The sequence below is a fragment of the Hemitrygon akajei genome, chromosome 2 (genome assembly GCF_048418815.1).
Source record: "Hemitrygon akajei chromosome 2, sHemAka1.3, whole genome shotgun sequence".
Taxonomy (NCBI): Eukaryota; Metazoa; Chordata; class Chondrichthyes; order Myliobatiformes; family Dasyatidae; genus Hemitrygon; species Hemitrygon akajei.
The window spans coordinates 96,026,380-96,051,328 of NC_133125.1; the positions used below are offsets into that span (position 1 = coordinate 96,026,380).

General features: G+C 39.6%; 1 protein-coding gene across 2 annotated transcripts in view; it reads left to right on the forward strand.

Moving 5' to 3' along the window:
- The window catches only part of LOC140714573 (rho GTPase-activating protein 15-like), a 734,693-nt gene that overhangs the window by 500,565 nt on the left and 209,179 nt on the right, over window positions 1-24,949 (forward strand). For both annotated transcript variants that reach the window (XM_073025883.1, XM_073025887.1), the window contains exon 11: window positions 7,188-7,286. In XM_073025883.1, the coding sequence (XP_072881984.1) occupies window positions 7,188-7,286 (99 nt within the window). The remainder of the gene's footprint in view (window positions 1-7,187; window positions 7,287-24,949) is intronic.

Below are 24,949 nucleotides of genomic sequence, written 5' to 3' on the forward strand. Positions count from 1 at the left end.
CTTCCATTGCAATTTGTACCCCACATCTTGGCTACTATTCGGAGTCTTGTATATAAGCACCATTCGGGTATATTTTACTCTTGCAGTTTCTTAACTATACCCACAACAATTCTGCATTATGTGATCATTGTTCCTCAAAAGTGGTGTTAATACTTTTAGTACATAGAACAGTACAGCAAAAGCCTACAATATTGTGCCGAATTTATTAAACACCTAACTGAAGTAATCCTTTCTACCTGACCCTCTATTGTATGCATAATCATGTGACTATCTAAGAGCTTCTTAAACAGCTCTATCATATTTGCCTTCACCACCACCCCTGGCTGTGCATTCCAGGTATCCACTGTATTCTCCATAAAATAAACTTGCCCTGCACGTCACCCTCTTACCTTAAATGCCTGCCTTTTAGTTTAGATATTTCAGCCCTGAGGACAAGATACTCACAGTCTACTCTATCTGTGCCTCTCATAATTTCATGACGTCCTATCAGATCTCTTCTCAGCCTCTACTGCACTTGAGAAAATAACCCAAATTTGCCCTGCACATGACCTCTAATCCATCCCATTGAATCTCTTTCTGCACACTCTCCAAAGCCTCTACATTCCTCCAAAGAGGACACCAGAGAATTTGAATGTGATACTCCCAATGTGAACTTACCCTAATCAGAGCTTTATAAATTTGCAACATATCTCCTGACTCTAGAACTTTGTACCTCGATTAAAAAACACAAACGCGTCATGTGTCTTCTTTATAACCCTAGCAACTTTTTTTAGCCTCTTTCAAGGAGCTATGTTCTTGGACCCCAGGACCCCTCTCCTCATCTGCGCTGTTAAGAATCTTGCCATTATCCACTTACAGTTGATCTCCCCAAGTGCAGATCAAGCTCCATCTACCATTTCTCCACCTCAATGTGCAGCTGATATACTGCAGTATATATGTGCAGTATATATATCCCACTGTCTCCTTTGCCAGTTCTCTACTCTCTACTCCATCCACAAGCACCACCAATCTGTCACCATGGCTTGTTCCGCTTGTTGCACCTTTGGAGCTTTCAATTCCTCCCTGTGGTCACATGAGCTTCCTCTGGGTGCTTTTGTTTCCCATCACATCTGAAAGATATACAGGTCGGTAGATTAATTGTCCCTAGTGTGTGTCTGAGAGATAGAATCTGGAGGGAATAAAAACTGATTAATGTAGGATTAGTATAAATGGATGCTTGAGGATCAGTGCAGATTCAGTGGGCCAATGTTTCTGTTTCCACATTGTATTTATTTCTCAATGAATCTCTGAAACTGCTTTATTCAATACTCTTGGGCAGTAAGCAATGTGTCCAGGAAAGGTATGATGGAATAATTTAGTCTATTTAGAAAAAACACTGAGACAATTTGGTTGGAAGTTGTTCACCTAGTATTGATATGTTTTGCCATCTCTTTTCTCAGACTTGGGTACTTACCAGTAGGATAGTTATTAAGTACTGGTTAATTTTTAGTGGTAACCATTACATAGCTTCCATATGCTCCAAAGAATACTGTCTTCAAATTGTATAATAATGACCATTTAATCCAAGTATCTTACTTTCCTCAGAAGTTGATATACTTAATTCCATAAGTTTGTTTCTTTCCCAACTTTTGAATTAGTGTAATTAATATAATGTATATTAAGTACAGAAGGACTAGAAGAATTGGCAGCAAAACTGATGTCTTGAATCAAATACTTCAAAACAAATTAAAAGACAAATTTCAGTCCAGCATTATCTCTAGGCAAATGCACATTCTCAATAGAATTTAATAATTGACTATTTTCATTTTAAGTAATAGTATGTTTCTCACTCTATATTCCATAGAAGAATTGTATTTGAAAGAGCAGGATAAGTATTTTTAGAGGGTTCTCTGTAATAATTTAGTGAATCATAACTTCTTAAAGAATTATTCCTGATCAATGCCTCTTCAAATCGTCCCTCAACATTCTTTGGTCAAAGAAGAATTACCTTAGATTCTCTAGTCTTTGGTAGTTAGATTTCCATCCCAAACACCAGTGAAATGGATTCTGTGTTGGCCGAAATTGGTTGAATGTTTTCTGGTGAAGTTCTTGTTATTGTAATTCTCTGGAACATCATTTCTACAATCTGTACTCTAAAATTGATAGCCTGACTTTCCACTGTAGTTCCATTGTGCCCAGAGGGAGAGCAGAAGCTTCTATAGATTTTTTAGAATAAAACCCTCAGAATTTCGCAAGGCTACTCTCATACTGGTTTATTCAGACCATTCATTCAATGGAGGATTAATTACAGAAAGAATAACTATTTAAATCTACTTCATCATTTGCAATCACTCTCCTGAATTGTTAAATACACTCACTTTGGATTCTAAATGGCAGAGGTGAGAATTTTTTGATGACAGCTGTGACACCCAGTAAACCTGGGGTGGGCTGGTTCTTACTGGAGCTCACCAAACAGATTCTAGGGTCAAAGCTGCACCCACTCAAGCTAAAAATGGGTTCAAGAGGAGGTAATCAGAGAGCTCGCATGGCTCATTGATCAGAGAAAGATATGAGAGAATGAAATGGAGATCAATTAGAATTTGCTCCATCATAGAAAAGTAACTGAGCTACATATGTCTACTCATACCAAAGGGGAAACTATATGAACATTTGATCAGTGTTTATTTTAATTATGATCTGTTAGAAGACCCTGTATATATTGATTTTAAATGTCTGTAATAAAGTACGCAAGAGTCTAAATCAAATTTTAAACAATTACCCTATGGAGCAAACATTGCTGTCTAATTCTATTCCCAACCCATTTTAATGCAATCATTCTTTAATTTACACAACACTGGGGTTTTATGTTACATGAGCTTACACTTTCTTGGGTCATATTTGGGTATTGTTACTAATGCACTCCCTGTGGCTTTGAACGACTCAATCTAATCCCGTTGAAGTACAGTATATTCAGATGCTTCCCAAGAGAATGATAATTGGTAATGCATGAGTATGGAAGGAGCAGGGTGATAGGGTTTCCAAAGAGAGTGATGGGATTAAGGAATGAGCTACTAACGGAGGTGGAAAAGGGAGGTGTAATTATGTTTAAAAGAAATATTTGGATAGGTACATGAATAGGAAAGGTTTAGAGGATTTTGGGCCAAAATCAGACAATGGGATTAGTTTAGATCAACGTCTTGGTCAGCAGGGATTGTTTCTGTGTTCAATGATTCCATGCGTGGGCCATAATTTGCTACCAGAGCAGTGGTAATGTAAAAATAGTGTACTGTGATTTTGTCTCAATTGATGCAGCACCTTTGGGTGCAGTGTTAAACTTTAAAATCCTGTTTTGATACACCCCAGCATTCATTTAATTGCAATGACTTCTCAGCATACTGTCAGTTGCATTGTTAAAAGATGAACGGTGGAAGCCTATATTTGAGTGATAAACATGAAGTACACTCACCCACAAAATGTGGAGTATACTCTTTTCAAGTGTATATGATTAAAAAAATTAATTGCTGTCAAAATGTTTCTAGTGCTTAAAAATAACTATTAAAGGTGTCAAACCTCAATCCTTAACGTACTTACTGCAAATGAAATTTAAACCTAACCCCAAACTGTAAACTTAATTCATCTTTGTTTTTCTTTTGTCTATATTCTTGTCATATTCCTGCATGATTCTTATTTCTGTGAATGTACTTCATTTGGCATTAGATCCATTAGATTTGCAGTTTGTTTTTAATGATTATATTTCCACAATTTATTGATGTGATTGGTTATGGGGATATTTTACTTTATTTGATTGATTTAGAGATACAGCACAGTGTTGGTGCGTGGCCTAGTGGGCAAGGCATCAGACTAGTAACCTGAAGGTCACTGGTTCGAGCCTCAGCTGAGGCAGCGTGTTTGTGTCCTTGAGCAAGGCACTTAACAACACATTGCTCTGCAACGTCACCGGTGCCAAGCTGCAAGTGCCCTTCCCTTGGACAACATCGGTGGCGTGGAGAGGGGAAGGCCTGCAGCTTGGGCAACTGCCAGTCTCCCATACAACCCTTCCCAGGCACAAATCCATGGTCTCTTGAGACCGACGGATGCCACCACAGCACGGAGTAGGTCCTTCAGGCTCTTTGAGACATGCCGCCCCAGCAACTCCTAATAAAGCTAACAGAATCACGGGACAATTTCCCTACCCGGTACGGCTTTGGGCTGTGGGAAGAAACTACAGCACCCGGAGGAAACCCACGCATTGCACAGGAAGGTCCATAGAAAGACTCCTTACAGAAAGGCACCGGAATTGATTTCCAAACTCCAGAACGCCCCAAACTGTAATAGTGTTGTGCTAATCACTACGCTATTATGGTGCTATATAAATGTAGATAAACATAAATGTCTAGAAACAAAAGGGCTATTAATTTGACCAGTTAGAATGAGAACAATGAGTATTCTGCTTACTGCCCTGCCTCTACGTAACACATGAGATTCAAGTGGTCATATGCTTATTAGCCTTACATGGTTATCATATTGCAAGAGCAAACATGAGGAAATCTGCAGATGCTGGAAATTCAAACAACAACACACACAAAATGTTGGTAGAACACAGCAGGCCAGGCAGCATCTATAGGGAGAAGCGCTGTCGACGTTTCAGTCTGAGACCCTTCATCAGGATATTGCATCATATTGCAAGATGGTAATCGATGAGCTGCATCACTATGGAGGGGCCTGGCAAGATCAGGTTCCTGTTTCATGAGTTATAGTTGGGTTGGCTACAGGAAGAGAGGCACCGATTGGGATTTACGCATCAGTCTGTGCAGGAATTAAATCTAGATCGAAGGAGATCTGTGACAATGAGTGTCATTGTGATAGGAGTTCATAGAGTGCATAACTGGTGAAGAATTTCACCCAGCATTTGTAAAACATTGTGCGGCACAATAACATTTAAAGCCCAGGTTCTTGCATCATCTGCTTCAGTTCTGAAATACTTTGTTGTATTGCTATCAATTCACACTTAACAGCAGCCATCTCCATTTACATTGCACAAAATGGTGATCCAAGACTGGAGAGTCAACAGCGGCAGGATATTGAGGCTAAACCTTAGAGGGAGATGTTGGGACTGATGACCAAACCTGATCAAAAAGAGATTTTAAGGAGGGTCCTGAATGTCTCTCACAGAGAGAATGTCTGGTAGAACAGCAACCAGAACATCTGACTTTGCCAGCTGAAGACACAGAAGTCATGGTGGAAAAATTACATGTGCAGGAGTCCAGTTATAGGACAGTTCTTACAGAATCAGGTTTAAATATCACTGGCATATGTCATGAAATTTATCAAATTGATTATATTTTTGGAGGAGATATTATATACAGGTACAGGTGTGGATACAGATGGAACGAATTGCGAATTATATTAAGAATTATCACTTTAAGGACTTGCTTAAACAGAAGACAACCATTCAATTATCACAGTGGAAATAGCAAGTTGAATTTGGTTTAAATTAGGATGTGGGGAGCAGAATTCTGAGTGATCTTAGATTTGGAAAAAGTGGAAGATGACATGTAAAAGGTGATGCTCTAAATATCTTTCACAGAAAATGATCTATTCATGATTTTGGTATTGCTAAGTAATGCCATATATTGCTGGAAAGAGAAACAAAGTTAATATTTCAGGTGTGCTTGCTCCAACTTGAAACATTAGTCCCGGTTCTATTTCTGCAGATATTGCTTGACCTACTAAGTGTTGCCAACACTTTCCCTTTCTTTTTCAGATTTCTAGCATCTGAGTTTGTTTTATCTTCCTCAACAATGTACTTAGTTTCACAACAGTATTAATACAAGTTATTCTTTGTTAAATAACTAGCTTCTTTGTTTATTTGATCATTTCTATGTCACCTATTATGAATTCAGCCCAGGTTTTAAAATTAATTTTCTCAGCTTTTACTTCTCCATGCACGAGGAACCTCAAACTGTCACAAGATTGTCCAATTTGTATTTTGTTTAGAATAATTAGCTATTCTATAGTTTCAATTCTGTTATTCTATGATACCTTATAGAGTCCAGCACGGAAACAGGTCCTTCAGCTTATTTAATCCATGCCAAATGATTTAAACTGTCTACACCCACTGACTTGCATCGCGACCATAGCACTCCATGTAGGCCTCCGTTAGTCTTGATAGACCATGGATTTGCGCCTTGGAAAGTTTCCAGGGCGCAAGCCTGGGCAGGGTTTTTTTTAATGGAAGACCGGCAATTGCCCAAACTGCAAGTCTCCCCTCTCCACGCCACCGATGTTGTCCAAGGGAAGGGCATTAGGACCCATACAGCTTGGTACCGGTGTTGTCGCAGAGCAATGTGTGGTTAAGTGCCTTGCTCAAGGACACACACGCGGCCTCAGCCAAGGCTCAAACTAGCGACCTTCAGACCTTCACTAGACAAACATCTTAACCACTTGGCCACACACCAACACAGCACTCCATACTCCTGCTATCTATGTATCTATCCAAACTTCTCTTAAACATTGAAATAGAGCTTGCAGCAGCACTTCTGCTGGGAACTCATTCCACACTCTCACGACCCTTTGAATGTAGAAGTTTCCCCTCATGTTCCCCTTAAACTTTTCACCTTTCACCCTTAACCCATGACCTCTGGTTGTAGTCCCACCCAACCTCAGTGGAAAAGGCCTGCTTGTGGTTACCTTATCTATATTCCTATCATAATCATATCTGATATGATAAGAATTATTGTCTTATGTTTTCATAGAATAGAGTTCAAATTTACTTCATGTTAAATAAGCAGCACTTACATAAGCATTTTGAAATATCACAAACTTTAATCATTATTTTTCAATGCAAATGTTGAATTTACTGAAATGCCCACATATTTGAAAGAGGTTTTATAAGTATGTAGGCAGTAATATATGATAGAAACAGAAACCAATTAAAAGTGACTGTAACCAGTTTGGAAATAATAGTTTCATCAAATCACCTGCTATTTAGTTACATTGCTCTGTACTCCAACAAAACTTACAATGCAGATTAAAATATTTATTAATACCTATTCAGTTGGTGATGACATTGCTGCTGATTCAGAGTGACAATTGAAAATGCAAGAGAAATCCGATAACTTAGCAACAGAATCAGAAAAAAAGATCCAGCATCATTAAAGCTATTGTCCTTTGATTGACTCAAGTTTTGTGTTTGTATTTTACAACAGACCGTGTATTTGGCTGCCACCTTGCTGTCCTCTGCAAGCGTGAGGGAACCACCGTTCCAAAATTTGTGAAACTTTGCATCGAAACTGTGGAAAAAAGAGGTAGGCTTCTATTTATCATTGCTTGTTCGTATCTTTCAATAGAATTGCTTACTGATGACACTATCAAATTTCCTGACTGTGTGAGTTTATCCTGAGGTAACTTGTGATATTATAGGAAGATTTATTTTACTCTTCTTTGTACTGTACTCAATAGTCACTTAAAGTATTTTTCCTGCACCAGGATTCAGGATATTTGCCAAAGTGAAGGAAAGGGAGCTAGCAATGATATGATGACAGTTTATATAAAGTATAAACATTTGTCCACAATAGACAATGAGCAGGCACTATTAAAATGTTAGACAAGCACTTTAGCTCACTAATCCCACAGGGCTGCTGGATGATTTGGAGGGTGGGTGATATTTTTTCTGGCACTACTCATTAGCTCATCTGCCTGTGAACTCTAACTTGTCAATAACAATAACTTTAATATCTTTCATTAAGTTTTAACTAAGCTCTGTTAATAAGTTGCCTCTGGTTCAATCTGGCAACTGTACTTCATCACAATCACTTTATGTCAGCAAAGAACACAGTGAATACAATTGCTTGGAGGAACTACGCAGAGCTAATTCTGAGTCTGTTCATGCAGCAGAAACAAAATGTTATTTACCCAGCACATGCATAGCAACTATCCAAGGTGAATCAGAGATTCACATTAGGTGATATGCACGGCAAAGCCTGGATATTAAAGATTTATTCTTGTATGCAATTAAAATAAAATAGCTATAAAGTGTTATAGCTAGCATCAGACATAATAATTTTTTGTGAATCACCATTCAGTGAAATCTGTGTTCAGTACTTGTAATGTGCTGGTGCACATTGGCACCATTTGTATTATCAGCACAGATTATAATGTACAACAGTCTGCAGGTGGTGCACAAGGTACTACTTGAATATGGTGTTGTAAGGAAACCTTACTTGGAAGTTGAAGGGAGTATTAGATGATTCCCTTACTAATTATTTATTGGGGACATAAAAGATAAAAGTCAGAAATTCCTTCAGGCCCGTTTTTCATCTTAAATTAGCCAGAATATACAGAACCTTAAATAAATCTGTTTCAGCTGTGTACAACCCCAGGCCCAATATCAGCTTTATAAAACTGTCCATGATTAACTTTGGAAGTGGTTTCAGAATTTTTTTTTTAATTCTTTATTCCCAGAAGACTATGGGTGCTTAGCTGTTGAATATAGTAAAACTAAGTTAGATAAGGCCCTTGTGGCTAAAGGGATCGGGGGTATGGAGAGAAAGCAAGTACAGGGTTCTGAGTTGGATGATCAGCCATGATCATACTGAATGGCGGTGCAGGCTCAAAGGGCCGAATGGCCTACTCCTGCACCTATTTTCTATGTTTCTATGTTTCTGTGTTACAGTTTGATCTGGACACCAGCGGACTGACAGAAGAGATTGTGATTAGGTAGGAATAGATCTGCAGAATCAGCCATGACATTGAATGATTGAGTAAGCCAGAAGAGTTGTATAGACTAGCCTTGCCTCAACTTCCTTTTTTTTTAATGCTCTTAGCTACCAGTGGACACCAATGTTATGACTTCACCATGGTCACAACAATGTCAGTATCTGCAACAAAACTGTCACACTGGTGATAGAGTTCCAGTCAAGACTTACTCTTCTCTAATTTATGTCACTTGGCAATATTTGTAAATGAGTAAAAAATGAAATTTATGGATAATATCATTTGGCTTCTCAGTATCAACTTGGCTGATATGTTAATACTCTTCACTTAGAAGTCAAATAATCTTCAGTCTGTGAGTCAAAAACTCAGGGATTAATTAGAAATCTTCAAAATTTGACAACAGTGCAGGTGGGGAAACAGTTAAGCTCTCCAATGAAAAGGAATGAAGTTGATTTTAAATAGCAGAGTTACTTGCTGAAGGGATCGTCAAAGGTAAATATTCATTTCACCAGGAGTCTGACTAATCTTGCAAATTCTGGTGGCACCAAGTATATTGGCACTAATTAAAATTGGCCAATCATGTATCTTTGTCAATGGTGATATCCTTCAAATGAGATATACATCCAGGACCATAAGGATGAAAGAGATCCCTTGGCATTGATTAATCAAAACCAGCGAGTTCTCCTAATATCCAATATTCCTGTCCAAAAGCAGATTAACTTGTCACTCAATTCATTTGATGTTGTAAGTACCTTACTGGTGCATTTACCTTCATAACAAGAGCAACTACACTTCAATAATAATTCCTTGACTGTGAAGCTCTTTAATACTGTCTTGAGAATCTGAAGACTAATCATTTCATAGATTATTTCCTTTTGATACCTGGAAAGCTGTGAAATGTACAAGCCTTCTATTTCATTATACACACACAGAATTGTAGATGAAGTGATTCCAGGTGGATGTTTAGCTCAACTAGTTTTCAGCTTCAGAAATAAGCTTGTCATTAGCAAATACAACAGCTTGCAATTGGTATATTACCTTGACGTACAAAGCTTTCTGCATCATTTTACAGTGGGGGAAAGTTCAGAAAAAAAAAGGCTGAAAAAAACTACCCCTCAACTGATGAGAAGAGGCTACAACAGCTGTCAAGACAGATTTTGAAAATAAAGGTCGTCAATTTAGCAAGGAATTTCAAAGGGTTGAGTTAAGGTAGCTAGCGTTCTAAAACAATTTGACATGAATGCTGTCAGCTCCTTTCCCTCAGCAGAACAAGGATAGAGTTCCTGGTCCCTGCCTTCACTCCAGCAGTCCCTGCATTCAGCAGATCATTCTCTGCCCTTTACGCATTTCTGCTATTTCCACCACTAGGCACCTTCTCCTCTCTCCCCCTTTCAGCATTTCACAGGAACTGTTCCCTCTGGGCCTCCCTGGTCTGCTTTTCCATTTACACCAACCACCACCCCCATCCCCCTTCTCATCTCACTTCTCATTTAAAATACAAACTTTGCAGTGTTCGTTCTTTTACTTTTATCCCACTATCCAAGGAGCCAAAAACAGTCTTTCAGATGAATCTGTGGTCATTTGCCCTTCTTCTAATCTTGTATACTGTTCACAATATGCTCTCCTGTACAATTAAAGAAACCAATTGCCCATTGGGTGAATGTTTTGCAGATCATTTGTATTCATTCTGCAGGAGTGACCCAGGGCTTCCTGTTGTCTATCACATTAATTCCCCACCCTACTCTCACTCTGATCAGACAGCCGCTGGCCTTCTGTTACTGTTCATGCATTATGTACCTTGTCATATAACGTAGGCAATAATGACCATGATTGTACTTGGCAAATTTTTCTACAGAAATGGTTTGCCATTGCCTTCTCCTGGGCAGTGTCTTTACAAGACAGGTGACCCCATCATAATCAATACCCTTCAGAGATTGTTTTCCTGTTGTCAGTGGTCACATAACCAGGACTTGTGATATGCACCAGTTGCTCATACGGACATCTACAACTTGCTCCCATGGCTTCACATGGCCATGATTCAGGGGCGGAGGAGAGGTTTGTGAGGGAGGCTAAGTAGGTGCTACACCTTTCCCAATGGTGATCAGCATGCCAGCAGAGGGAAGGAGTACCTTACATCTCCTTTCATGGAGACATATCTCCACCCTGCCACTCTGCTACTATATATACAATGAAACCCAAGGCATGTTTGAGGAACAGCACATGATCCTCCCTCTGGTCACTTTGCAGCCCTCTGAACTGAATTGTGATTTCTGCTGCTTCCAATAACTTCATTTATACCTGCATCAGTTATCTGTCTGCAGTAATAATTTTGCTTGTTTATTTCCCCCTTTTTTTCCCTCTAAGAGTGGAAGATCTGTTGGGTATATCTTCTTGCCCTGCATCTTGCACCTTCTTCTTAATTTTGTCAAACTGTGACTCTATAACTGTTCTCATTTATTTATTGATCAGATAACCTTGTTTACAAAGTATCTCCATGGTCACCCCAGTTTTCTCCTGTCAGAGACATCCCACTGCCCCACTCTCCCTGCAGTTAATAAGCTCCTTTTGTCTCCTTCCTGTTCTGAAACATTAGCTTTGTTTCTCTTCCCACAGGTGTGGCCTGACCTGCTGGAATTTCCATCTTTTTCGATTTCTAATATAGCCACCCAGTAAATCTTTCACTAGAGTCTCTGAATTTAAACTTGCAAGTACTTTTGAGTCTTTACCAACTATTGTCAATGATGCCTTTTGCTACATTGGATTCTTTGTGATACAGGAAGAACAATCCCCACAGTAAGGAGTGGAAATATCTTTCCTATCTGAAATGCTCAATCATACATACAGCCTTTTCACAATTGTCATATTCTGGAACTATCTCTTTCTGGGTTTTCAAAAACTCAGCGGGGAACGATCAAAACACTTTTGGGTCAGAATTCAAAGAGCTAATCTCCGTATTGGTATATAAACGCTTCATTTTCAGTTCCTTGCACTGGCTTCATGGAATTATAATGAGAACGTCATGGGGACTGGTTTTCCCACCATATTTGGATAAACTTGAACATGAATCATAAGTTATGAATGCAGTTTTTTGGTCTTTTTGAAAAAAAATATAGGCATTCTTTATCGTCATTCTGATGACTGAAAGCTGCCTTTGCAGAACCGGAATGTAGAGACACTTCGTTTTTAACTTTGATGCTCCAACAGGAAAATTTTTTATTACATTTTTTTCTGCAAATTGAAATTGACCCAGTAAACATTGTCATTTTGATGAGAAAATGCTTTGAAAATTGAGGCAAATGTTTATTTTCTTATATCGAAACACAAATGTTGCTTTGGAAGGCATTTATTAAGATGCAGAATTCATCAGGTTAGGCTGAATTAACGAAGAAAGCTAAAACAGCTCCATAATTTTAAGAATGTATTTAGAGTTGGCATTCATGAAGGAAAGCTTTTCTTCAGCTGGTACATTCTCATGGAGAATTGTAAAATGTAAAGCAATACACATTTACTGCACTCGGTATCCATTCTGGCAAGTTTTAAAAAGAATAGTCATCATAAATTTTTTTATTTATTTATGTCAAACTGTACCAGCTTGTTTTTTCTTTTACTGTCCAATATAAATATTAATTTCCTTGAAAGTATGCAATATTTTGCATTTTTCTTACACTGAGTTCAATAGCGGAGAATTTTTGGTCTACTTTTTCAGTGCTTTTCTCCACCAACTATGTCAACTCGCTGAACAAGTAGAGGGGGGAGGTATCTCATTTTGATTTTACTGTAAGTCACCAAATGAGGTGAGAGTTACAACGATGCAAGGAATCTGTCATAATGAGTCTCAGAAAAGCAGAAGTTTTCAAGGTACATCAGTATTTTCAGGCATAGACTAAAAACACAACAAATTCAGAAAATTCAGAGAATTGCTTCAGTTAAAATTAGTTTTTGAAGTCTTGAAATTTGCTTTGGAGATTGGATGCTCTGAACATGGATAGGCACAATATCTGATTATTTTTTAATTGAGATACTACGCAGAGTTGGCCCTTCTGTCCCCGATTTGATCCTAGCCTATAATCACGGGACAATTTACAATGACCAATTTACCTACCAATGTCTTTGGACTGTGGGAGGAAACCCACGTGGTCATGGGGACAATGTACAAACTCCTGACAGGCAGTGGCGTGAATAGAACCCTGGTCACTGGTACTGTAAAGCGTAATACGAACCACTATGCAACCGTGCCACCCACAATTTGTTATTGGAGTAAATCCAGCATGGAACGCCCCTTCAGCGTCCACTTCCAATCCTCACAGCGTAACAAATATCTCTTGTCTATGCCAAGATAAGTGGATATTAAACAAGAAACTTGGCTTTGACTTAACTTCGAAACACAAAAAAGCCTTAATTTAAATCAGTTTATGTTTAGGTTTCTCACAATAGAATTCCTTTGAAAATATAGGTCACATATGGTCCAAATGAATTACATTCTGTAACATTTTCTGTTATCTACTGAACATGTATATAATTTGTCCTGACTCAGTTTCATTATGCTATGACCAGTGAAAATGTAAAATTAGATCATAACCACAGGAAATTCTGCAGATGCTGGAAATCCAGAACAACACAAACAAAATGCTGGAGGAACACAGCAGCTCTGGCAGCATCTATGAGAAGAACAAACAGTTGACGTTTCGGGCCAAGACCCTTGTCCTGAACTGAGGAGGAAATTAGAACATACTGTACCAATGAAAGTTATTTAATATGTGGTATTTTGGAGATCAGGTATTGATTATATTGATTGTTGAGGTTAAACCAAGGGTACATTCAGAATTGATGTCCTAGGATGGAAATCTAAAGCTGAGGGTCCTAATATCTCAAAGCTTTGCACACCGTGGTGCAGCAATTAAGGGGAAAATGCATGAGACCAAAACTGGAGAAAGGCAAGATTCCTCATGGGGGTGAGGGGGATAAAAGATTTTAGTGATATGGAATGGGAAGGCCATGAAGAGATTAGAAAAGAAAAATGTGAAATTTTAAACTGAGGTACTGAATGACAATCTTAATTGTCACTCCTTTAAGACTGGGGCAGGTACCGTAGTGTATCAGTTAGCATAACACTATTACAATGCATGAAACCCTGGTTTAATTCCACTGTTGTCCTTAACCAATTGTTGGCGCATGGCCTAGTGGGCAAGGCATCAGACTAGTGATCTGAAGGTCACTGGTTCGAGCCTCAGCTAAGGCAGCGTGTTTGTGTCCTTGAGCAAGGCACTTAACAACACATTGCTCTGCGACATCACCGGTGCCAAGCTGCATGGGTCCTAATGTCCTTCCCTTGGACAACATCAGTGGTGTGGAGAGGGGAAGGCTTGCAGCTTGGGCAACTGCCGGTGTCCCATACAACCCTGCCCAGGCCTGCGCCCTGGAAACTCCAGGCGCAGAGCCATGGTCTCTCAAGACCGACGAATGCCACCACGATGTCCTTAACCTGTGACCGCTTGGGTTTCCTCTGTGTGGTCCACTTTCTTCCATAGTCCAAAGATGTACAGGTCAGTAGGCCAAATGAGTAGCATGGGCTCTTTGAGCTGAAAGGGCTGTAACCAGGTGTGGTAAACTATGTGTATACCTGTCTGGACACGCCCCTCTGCTGACTGCTCCTGTGGCTCCTCCCACAGACCCCTGTATAAAGGCGATTGGAGGCACTGCTCCTCCCTCAGTCTCCAAAATGTTGTGGTCACTTTTGAAGCTAATAAAAGCCTATCGTTTGCCTCCCATCTCCGAGAGTTATTGATGGTGCATCACCAGGCTGTACCTCTGAATGAACGTACAGCATAGAAGGAACAGGCCCTTCAGATGAACGGCTAACTAATCTAATCCCTTATGCCTACAAAATGTCCAGATCCCTCCATTTTCCTCACATTCACATGCCAATCTAAATGTCTCTAAAAAGTCCTTAATTATCAGCATTTAAAACCACCTAAGACAGAGCATTCCAGTCACCAACCACTCTCTGTGTAAAAAAAAACTTGTCTTAAAATTTTCCTTTAAAATTACCTCCTTGCACTTTAAATAAATTCCCACTGGTACTAGACATTTCAAACCTGGGAAAGCAATACTGCTGGTCTATTTATCCCTCTCATTATCTTTTAAATCTCTAATTGAAATCCCCTCAGCTTCTGCCACTCCAGAGAAAGCAACCCAAGTTTGTCCAACCTCTTGTTATAATGCAACACACACCCTCTAAACCACGCAACGTCCAGGTAAACCTCCTCTGCACACTCCCCAGAGCCTCGACATCCTTCCTATAATGAGGTGACCAGAACTGTATGCAATATGTTATGCTGTGACCTAACTAGAGTTTTATAAAGCTGCAACATAACTTCCAGACATTTTAACTCAATTCTTTAACTAATGAAGTCAGGCAAGCCTTCTTAACCATCCTGTCAACCTGTGTAGCCATTTTCAGGAAGCTGTGAACTTGCCTGCCAAGACCCCTCTGCTCCTCAAAGCTTTTAAGGATCTTTCCCTTAACAGTGTACTGTCTCTTCACATTTGACCTACCAAGATGCAACACTTCACATTTCACCAAGTTAAACTCCATCTGCTATTTCTCTGCCCATATCTGCAACTGATCTATGTTTCGCAGTATTCTTTGTCAGTCATCTATGCTATACTGAACACCATAACTCTTCATATGATTTGCATACTTACTAGCCCACCCATCTACGTTCTCATCCTGGTCATTTATATACACCACAAACAGCAGAGGTCCCAGTACAGATCCCTGCAGAACACTACTAAACACTGGACCTCTAGCTAGAATAACTCCCTTCAAACACCAACCTCTGACTTCCATAGGCAATCCAGTTATGAATCCAAACAGCCAATTCACCATGAATACCATGCACCTTAATCTTCTGGATGAGCCTTCCATGGGGGACCCTGTCAAATGCCCTACTAAAAGCCATGTATACAACATTCCCACCTCTAACTTTATCAATCATTCTCATCACTTTGTCAAAAAAACTCAATCAAGTTAGTAAGACAAGACTTGCTCCACACAAAGCCATGCTGGCTCTCTCTAATTAGGCTATAGTTTCCCCAAAGCTCATAATCTGTATCCCAAAGAATTCAGTCTAGTAACTTCCCCACCACTGACATCAGTGATTGTTTTCACAGAACATGCCAACATTTACTTTATTTCCTTGTAGTTCAGTGAAGAGTCTCTTCATTGTTTTTTGAAAATTCTGTTTTTTGTAATGACATGGTTATCCATATGCCAGGTTTAATCTCCAGTGGTATACAACACCTAGAACGAGTGAACAGAAATACTAGTTATGATGTTAATATTCATCAGATCAACTTTTTATTGATCATCTGAACAAATTAAAATTCATGTTTATATTACTTATTTTTTACACGAGTTAAAAGTTCAAACAAAAAAATTACAGTATAGATCAGGATTAGTTAGTTAGTTACTGCCCATTATGCAGATGGTGTTTAGGGCGCGAGCAAAGGTCCTCCATCTCTGTCTGTCCTTGGCCATACATTGTTGCATGCAGATATGCAGTAGAAGGAGTCTTCATTACTGTTTCCATAATAATCCTTTTTTGACCAGTCAGGGTTATTAGCCCTGAGATGAGCCCTCGAACCTGGAGGACAAGTGGACCACTCTTAATATGGCCTCAGCTCTTTGAACTGTTTAGCATGGGTGACCCTACCATGAGCCAAAGCATACAGCCCTGACTCCAGTCAACATAACTCTACAGGGCATTGAAGCAAGCAAGTCTCCAAATCCCATGACAAGGTCGGGATCCTGTTCGAGGTAGTTCAGGGGTTCCCAACCTTTTTTATACCTTGATCCCCTACCATTAACCAAAGGGACTGTGGACCACAGGTTGGGAACTCTTGGGATAGATGCTAAATCATTTAGTCCATTAATGTTGTTATAAATGATTCTAAACTTTCTGCAACTGATACTAAGAGCAGTTAGAAGGGTAGGGAACTGGAGAGGAAGACAGCAGTAATAGGGGATTCTATAGTTAGAGGAACAGATAGGCGATTCTGTGGATGTGATAAAGAAACATGGATGGTAGTTTGCCACCCAGATTCCAGGGCCCGTGATGTTTCTGAGCATGCCCACAATATCCTGAAAAGGGAGGGTGAGCAGCCAGAAGTTGTGGTACATATTGGTATCAATGACATAGGTAGAACAAGAGAGGGGGTCCTGAAATCAGAATACAATGATTTAAGGAGGAAGCTGAGAAGCAGGACCTCCAGGGTAGTATTCTCAGGATAGCAGCCTGGGCCAGTGAGAATAGGAATAGAATGAAGTGGCAGATAAAAGTGTGGCTGAAGAATTGGAGCAGGGGGCAGGGATTCAGATTTCTGGATTTTTGGGACTTCTTCTGGGGCAGGTGTGACCTGTACAAAAAGACACATTGCACTTGGATCTGAGGGGCCCCAATACTCTTGTGGGCAGGTTTACTAGAGCTATTGGGAGTGATTTAAACTAATTTGGCAGGTTGATGGGAACCAGTATGATACAGCACATAACATTTGGAATAAGGTGGACAAACTCATGGTGCAATTAGAGATTGGTTGGTATGATATTTTGGGCATCAGTGAGTTGTGGCTGAAAGAAGCCCATAGTTGGGAGGTTAGTACCAAAGGATATACTTTGTCTGAAAGGACAGGCAGGAAGGCATAGGTGGTGGTGTGGCTTTGTTGGTAAGAGATAGAATTACACCATTAGAAAGAGGTGACGGAAGGTCAGAGAATGTTGAATATTGGTGGGTGGAGCTAAGAAACTGCAAGGGTAAAAAAAACATTATGGGAATCATATAAAGGCCTCCAAATAGCAGCCAAGATAAGGAGTTGAGATTGCAAAGTGAGCTGAAAATGCATGTAATAAGGGTAATGTCACAATTGTAATAGGGGATTTCATTATGCAAGAGGATTGGGAAAATCGAGTTGGCCTCAAATCACAAGACAGCCAATTTGTTGAATGCCTATTAGATGGCTTTTTAGATTCGCTTGTGCTATGCAAGGAAATCTTAGATTGGGTGTTGTGTAATAACCCAGATCTTATTAGGGAGCTTAACATAAAGGAACCCTTAGGAGACATAACATGGTTGAATTCATGCTGCAATTTTAGAGGGAGAAGCATAAGACACATGTATCAATATTGCAATGGAATAAAGGGAATTACAGAGGCATGATTGCGGAGCTTGCCCAGGTGGATTGGAGGAGGATACTGGCAGGGATGATGGCAGAACAGAGATGGCTGAAGTTTCTGGGAATAGTTCACAAGGTGCAGAATCACAGAAGAAGAAGTTCTCAAATGGCAGGGGTAGGCAACCATGGCTAACAAGGAAAGTTAAGGACTGTATAAAAGCCAAAGAAAGGGCATATAAGGTAGCAAAAGTGAGTGGAAAGTTAGATGATTGGAATGCTTTTAAAATCCAACAAAAGGCAACTAAAAAAGCTATAAGAATAGAAAAGATGAAAGCCAATAATATAAAGCAGGATACTAAAAGTTTTTTCAGTTATATAAAGAGTTACAGAGAGGTGAAATTTGGTATTGGACCACTGGAAAATGATGGTGGTGAAGTAGTAATACAAAACAAATGAACTTAATGAGTACTTTGCATCAGTCTTCTCTGTGGAAGACACTAGCAGTGTGCCAGAGGTCCATGAGTACCAGGGTGCAGGAGTGAGTGCCATTGCTATTGCAAAAGAAAAGGTGTTAGGCAAGCTCAAAGGTCTTAACGTAGATAACTCACCTGGGCCAGATGGCCAGATACATCCCAGAGTTCTGAGAGGTTGCTGCAGAGATAACAGATACATTGGTCATGATCTTTCAAGAATCACTTGATTCTGGCATGGTCTTAGAGGACTAGAAGATTGCAAATATCACTCCAGAAGAAAGGAAGGCAAAAGAAAGGAAATTATAGGCCAGTTCATCTAACATTAGTGGTTGAGAATGTGTTGGAATCTATTATTAAGCATGAGGTTTCAGGGTATTTGGAGACTAATGATAAAATAAGTCAAAGTCAGCATGGTTTCTGGAAAGGGAAATATTGACTGACAAATCTGTTAGAGTTTTTCGAGGAAGTAACAAGCATGGTGGACAAAGGAAAGGTAGTGGATGACATTTACTTGGATTTTCAGAAGGCATTTGTTGAAGTGCCACACAAAAGGCTGCTTTACATGATAACATCCTGTGGTGTTACAGGAAAGGTACTAGCACGGACAGAGGAATGGCTGACAGGCAGGAGGCAGCGAGTGGGAATAAAGGGGGCCTTTTCTGGTTGGACTGTCAGTAACTAGTGATGTTCCTCATGGGTCAGTATTAGGACTGCTACTTTTCATATTGTTTGTCACTGATTTAGATAATGGAATTGATGGCTTTGTGGCAAAGTTTGTGGATGATATGAAGGTAGGTGGAGGGATAGGTAGTGCTGAGGAAGCAATGCAATTGCAGCAGGACTTAGACAAATTGGAAGAATGGGCAAAAAAGTGGCAAATGGAATACAGTGTTGGGAAATGTATTATAATGCATTTTGGTAAAAGGAACAATAGTGCAGACTATTACCTAAATAGGGAGAAAATTCAAACATCAGAGGTACAGAAGGACTTTGGAGTCCTCGTGCAAGTCTTCCAGAAGATTAATTTACAGGTCAAATCTGTGGTAAAGAAGGCAAATGCAGTGTTGCCACTTGTTTTAAGGGGAATAGACTCTAAAACCAAGGAGATAATGCAGGTGTATGGGTTTGAGTGGGATCCCGGATCAGCCATGATGGAATGGCAGAGCAGACTCGATAGTCTAATTGGCCTAATTCTGCTCCTATGTCTTTTGGTCTATACTTGTTTAACGAACTCTCTAACGTTGTACTAAGGAGGTTGGTGAACTGGAAACCTCTGCAAATCTCTATTAGGAAAAGCTTTATCCTATGTAGCTCCAATAATATTCCTTGTGAACAAAATCAATTTGGTGTCATAATTTGTCTTGTAATACAGTGCATTCTTGCCAGACAAAAGAACATTAATGAAGGAGAAATGGGAGAAGGCGGGTGTGGGAATCTTGTACCACACTTTAGTCGACATTAGTTGAAATATTAGTTAGGTTACAGCTGTATTACTACATGCAGTTTTGGACACTGCACATTAGGAATGATTTGATTATACTGGAGAGGGTCTAGAGGAGATCCACCAGAACGTTAAGCAACAAACAATTGGCTGAAAGAACTCAAAGGGTTAAGCAGCATCTGTGGGAGGAAATGAATTGTGATTTTTCAGATTGAAACTCTGTGTGAGGTTCAATAGTGTTACAGGTAATGTGTTCCAGTTTCTAATAATTCTCTGAGTCAAAAGGCTCTTCTTCATATCCCCTGTAAAGTCTTAATCTCTTACCCATATATCATTAAGCCTAATTTTAGACATGTTAAGTCATTAGTAAACCATAAGAACACAAGCCATAGGAGCAGAATTAGGCCATTCAGTGCCCAATCGCTAGTCTGCTCCATTGTCCATCAATGCCAATTTATTATCCCTCTCAACCTCATTCTTCTACCTTCTCCCCATAACCTTTGACACCTTTACAAATTAAGAACCTGTCAACCTCCACTTTAAATATTCTTAATGATTTGGTCTCCTCAGCTATCTTTGGCAATAAATTCCACAGATTCACCATCCATCCTCTGGCTAAAGAAGTTTCTCCTCACTTCTCTTCTAAAGGGACAGCCTTGTATTCTGAGGCTGTACCCTCTAGTCCAAGATCCCCCTCCCCATAGCAAACTTCCTCTCCAGGCCCACTCTAACCAGCCTTACAATATTTATTGAGATCCCCTCCATTCTTCTAAACTCCAGTGAGTACAGGCCCCAAGATATTATATGCTCCCACCCTCCCATACATCAACCCTGCCATTTTCTGTACCATTGTTGTGAACCTCCTTTGGACCCTTTCCAATACCAGCACATCCCTTCCTAAAACTACTGACAATACTCTAAGTATGGTCTGACCAATGCCTTATAAAGTTTCAACATTACAATCTAGTTTTTTTTTATATTCTAATCCTCTGAAATGAATGCTAAAATTGCATTCATTGATGTAAACACTGATGTTCGAAGTTCTCATACCCTTGATCTATATTGCCAGCACTACCTAATACTGGAATTGGCTCATATTGACCCAACATCAAAGCAATCATTCCCAATACATTAATTCTCTAAGATTCTTCTACTGTGATTTGAAATCCAAGAATACAGTCCTGCATGCATAATGTCGTCTTACCCCTGTTCTACCCCTAAAAATAAGCATTAAATCTGCCCTATTTACACCATCTAAAAGATGTCTCTGTCCATAGATGTCATGCCAATTCTACCAGAACTCAAGCACATGCTTCTTTCTCTAATCTCAGGGACAGTCCCAAAAATGGTTAGTCAGTTTCCTAGTAAGACCACTCAGCATAACACCCACATTCTTACTAATATTTTTTAATTATTCTGAATAGGCATCACAAGAGATGTCTTTGCACACATAACACTTGAAGGAAGAAATACAATGATCTGGCTGGCATTGTGGTTGTTGCCGTTTTAGGTAATTCACCAGTAAGATCACCCAGCTTTTGACACTGCTCAATGTTTAACTAATATGTTACCTATATTTGTCACTGATCAAATGCTAGTGTCATGTAAAGTATCTATCGTTGAGTATACAGGATAAAAGGAAATGCAAAGTAGATGAAGGTGTCATGGAGTATTGCAGTTTAGAAACTGGTCTGTCAGTCCAATGTGTCTGTGTTGGTTATCAAGTACCTTTCTAAAAAAGTTTCTTTTCGAGTATTCTTCTCATATCTTTTCACATAATGACATTTCAGACACTTATCTACATACTTAAGGTGGTGATGCTACCTATAACATTTCTTAGGTAGTGAGGCCCGGATTTCTGGCACCGTCTGAATGAAAATACCGTAGATGTCGGATTATAAGCCGCTACTTTTTTCCCACATTTTGAACAGCTTTGAACACTGCGGCCTTTACTATGGTGCGGCTAATGCATGATTTTTTTTCATGCCGCCAAAAACATTTTGCCTCGTAACAGTAGACCAATAAAATTGATGAGTAGTTCACAGAGGTCCAATGAAATTGTACGATAAATCAAGCGCACTTTCACAATTAAATTATTGTAAATCAGTCATTTGTACTCACCCTCATCAACATGGAAAACACTCGAAGAAAAGCATTGTGCTGCCTTTATGGCAGTTATTTAGTTTATAATATTTTCGCTTAGTAATTCATTTGTTAGTATTTTCTAGTTAAAGTTAGAAGTGTTTTAAGTATATTTGTTTTCTGTACTACATCCCGGGATGCTATGACGTCACATCCGGTTTCGCCGCGTCTTGTGGGAAATACCGGTTTGCGATAAACGGGAAGGTGGGGGGCGAGCGGCATTAGACCCGAGCGAAACGCTGCTTTTAAGTTAAAGGCGATCAATAACTTTTCCTGGTAGGCTGCAGTATATATATTTTTTACCAGTCGTTATGGGTGCACTGTTCAGTAAAAAAGTATACGCAACGTAATTTGTGTGTTACCGATACGTATGTATATTTAAAAGTAGCCGCGTTACAGGCATGGTTCGAAAAAAAAGCATTTGCAATATGTATTTGTTTATGTTACCATATGGATTTAATTAAAAGTTAAAAAATCCTCACGTGTAATATCTTTCTGTGTAAATATCTCATATTACAACGTGGGACACCTGCGGCCTAAAATCCGGTGCGGCTTGTACAAGTACAAAATTGATTTTCTTTCTAAAATTAGAGCCAGCGGCTTTTAATCAGGTGCGCTCTGTAGTGCGAAATCTACGGTAATCTACCTCAATACTTCTCTAAATCACAACTTCTACTTTAAACCAATGTCTTTTGCTAACTGAACATACAAAATAGAATATTACAACACAATAATAATGTGGGGCTGAACTTTCAACCTGCTCTAAGTTCAATCTAACTCTTCCCTTTCACACAGAGCTCCGATTTCTGTCATTTATGTGCCTAGCTATGAGTCTTTTAAATGTCCCTAATTTATCTGCCTCTATCACTACCCCTGGCAGTATGCTTCATGCACCGCTCTATGTGTGAAAAATATTTCTGACATACCCCTGACTACCATTCATCTTAAAGTTATATTTGTCATTTCCACTCTGGAAAAAAGTCTCTGACTGTCTACTCGGTGAGGGGAGAAGTTTCTCACTGTCTGCCCAATCTATACACCTTATAATTTTCTACACCTCATTCAAACTATCCTCTGTTCTTCTCCAAGGAAAACACACCCAGCATGTCCATTGCTGTAATGTTTTATCAATGCACAATAGAAAGTTGCACACAGAAACTTGTCCTGTAATTTGATAGGGCGGTTAGAAAGTCGTATGGTGTATTGGCCTTCATTGGTCAGGGGAATTAGTTCAAGAGCTACAGGGTAATGTTGCAATTCTATAAAACTCAAGTTTGACCACTCTTGGAGTCTTGTGTTCAGTTCTGGTCCCTTCATTATAGGAAGGATGTAAAGGCTTTAGAGAGGGTACAGGGGAGATTTACTAGGATTCTATCAAGATCAGAGAACATGTCTTATTAGGATATGTTGAGCAAGCTAGGGCTTTTCATTTCGAGCAAAGGAGAATGAGAAGCGACTTGATAAAGGTGTATAAGATGATAAGAGGCATTGATAGAGTGGACCGCCAGCACTTTCTTTGCCAGTTCGGAAATGACTAATACAAGTAAGCGTAATTTAAGGTGATTTGATGGAAGGGGAGTCAGAGGTAGTTATTTTACATGGAGAGTGGGAGGAGCACGGAACTCTCTGCCAGGAGCAGTAGTGGAGGCAGATACATCAGGGACATTTAAGAGACTGTTAGTTAGGCGCATGGATGATAGAAAAATGGAGCGATATGTGGGAGAGAAGGGCTAGAATGACCTTAGAGTAGTTAAAAGTCAGGACAACATCATGGGACATACATTCTATACTTTCTATGGTCTCACAATACTCTCTTCAACTGTTAAGAAGGGAGAGGAGTGGAAGATGTCTTATGGTGGAATCTCATTGAAGATGGCAAAAATTGTGAAATATAATCCGTAAATGTAAAGGCCGGTTGAGTAGAAGGTAAGGGGTGGGGGGGTGGGTGTTTATTTTTGCTCTAGCTAAGAAGAGAGGGGTGAGTGCAAACATAGAACAGTACAGCAGAAGAACACACCCTTCAGTCCATAATGTTGTGCTAAACTAATCAAGTTAGTGTTCAAACACTCAACTAAACTAATCCCTTTTGCTTAAACAATATTCCTATCGTTCCATTTCCTGCACCTTCATGTGTCTATCTATGAGCCTCTTGAGTGTCCCTGTCATATTTGTCTTCAGCACCAAGACAGTGCATTCCAAACACGTACATGCCCCATACTTCTCCTTTGAATTTACCCTCTCTCACCTTAGATGCATGCCCTCTAGTAGTAGACATATCAACTCTTGCTAAAAGATTATGGCTGTCTCCTTTATCTATATTTCTCATAAACTTATAAATCTCTGTCAGATCTCCTCTCAGCCTCTGCTGCTGCAGAGAAAGCAACACAAGTTTTCCCAGCCTCTTCTTATAGCAAATACCCTCTAATCCAGGCAGCATCCTGGTAAATCTCTTTTGCGCCCTCTCCAAAGCCTTGATATCCTTCCTATAATGGGGCAACCAGAACAGAATGCAAAGTGCACTTGGCTGCATCTTGGATATTGCATTCTGGAAGTGAGAGAAATAGCTAAGATGCTTTAAAGGGATCTGCCAACTCTGATTAGGTAAAAACACAGATATTCTAGAGGTACTGTGAGGAAAGCCTTACTGTCAGTGATAGAGATGGAAGAACTAGGAGAATTAAACGTATTTTTTACTAGAAGCAGTGGGAGGAGTCAAAATAGCTCTGTGAGTCTGTGGGTTTGTAATGGTTGTTGATTACCAAGCTGTCTCCTGAAGCGAAGAAAGGGAACTTTTGGAGATGGATCATGTGCAAATATTCTCTTAGGCAGTCCTATGACTATAGTGCTTGACAAGGCAGGTGCAGCGACGTTGATTTTTTTCTCAGCGGGGGTGTTCAGAACCTCCAAACAATATTTCATAATATGTCGTTCAGCCGTTCAGGACTGGGATGAAAAGATATTTCTTCAACCAGAATCTTTAACATTCCTTACTTAAGAGGGCTTGGAGAAAGCAATAGATTTAGTATCA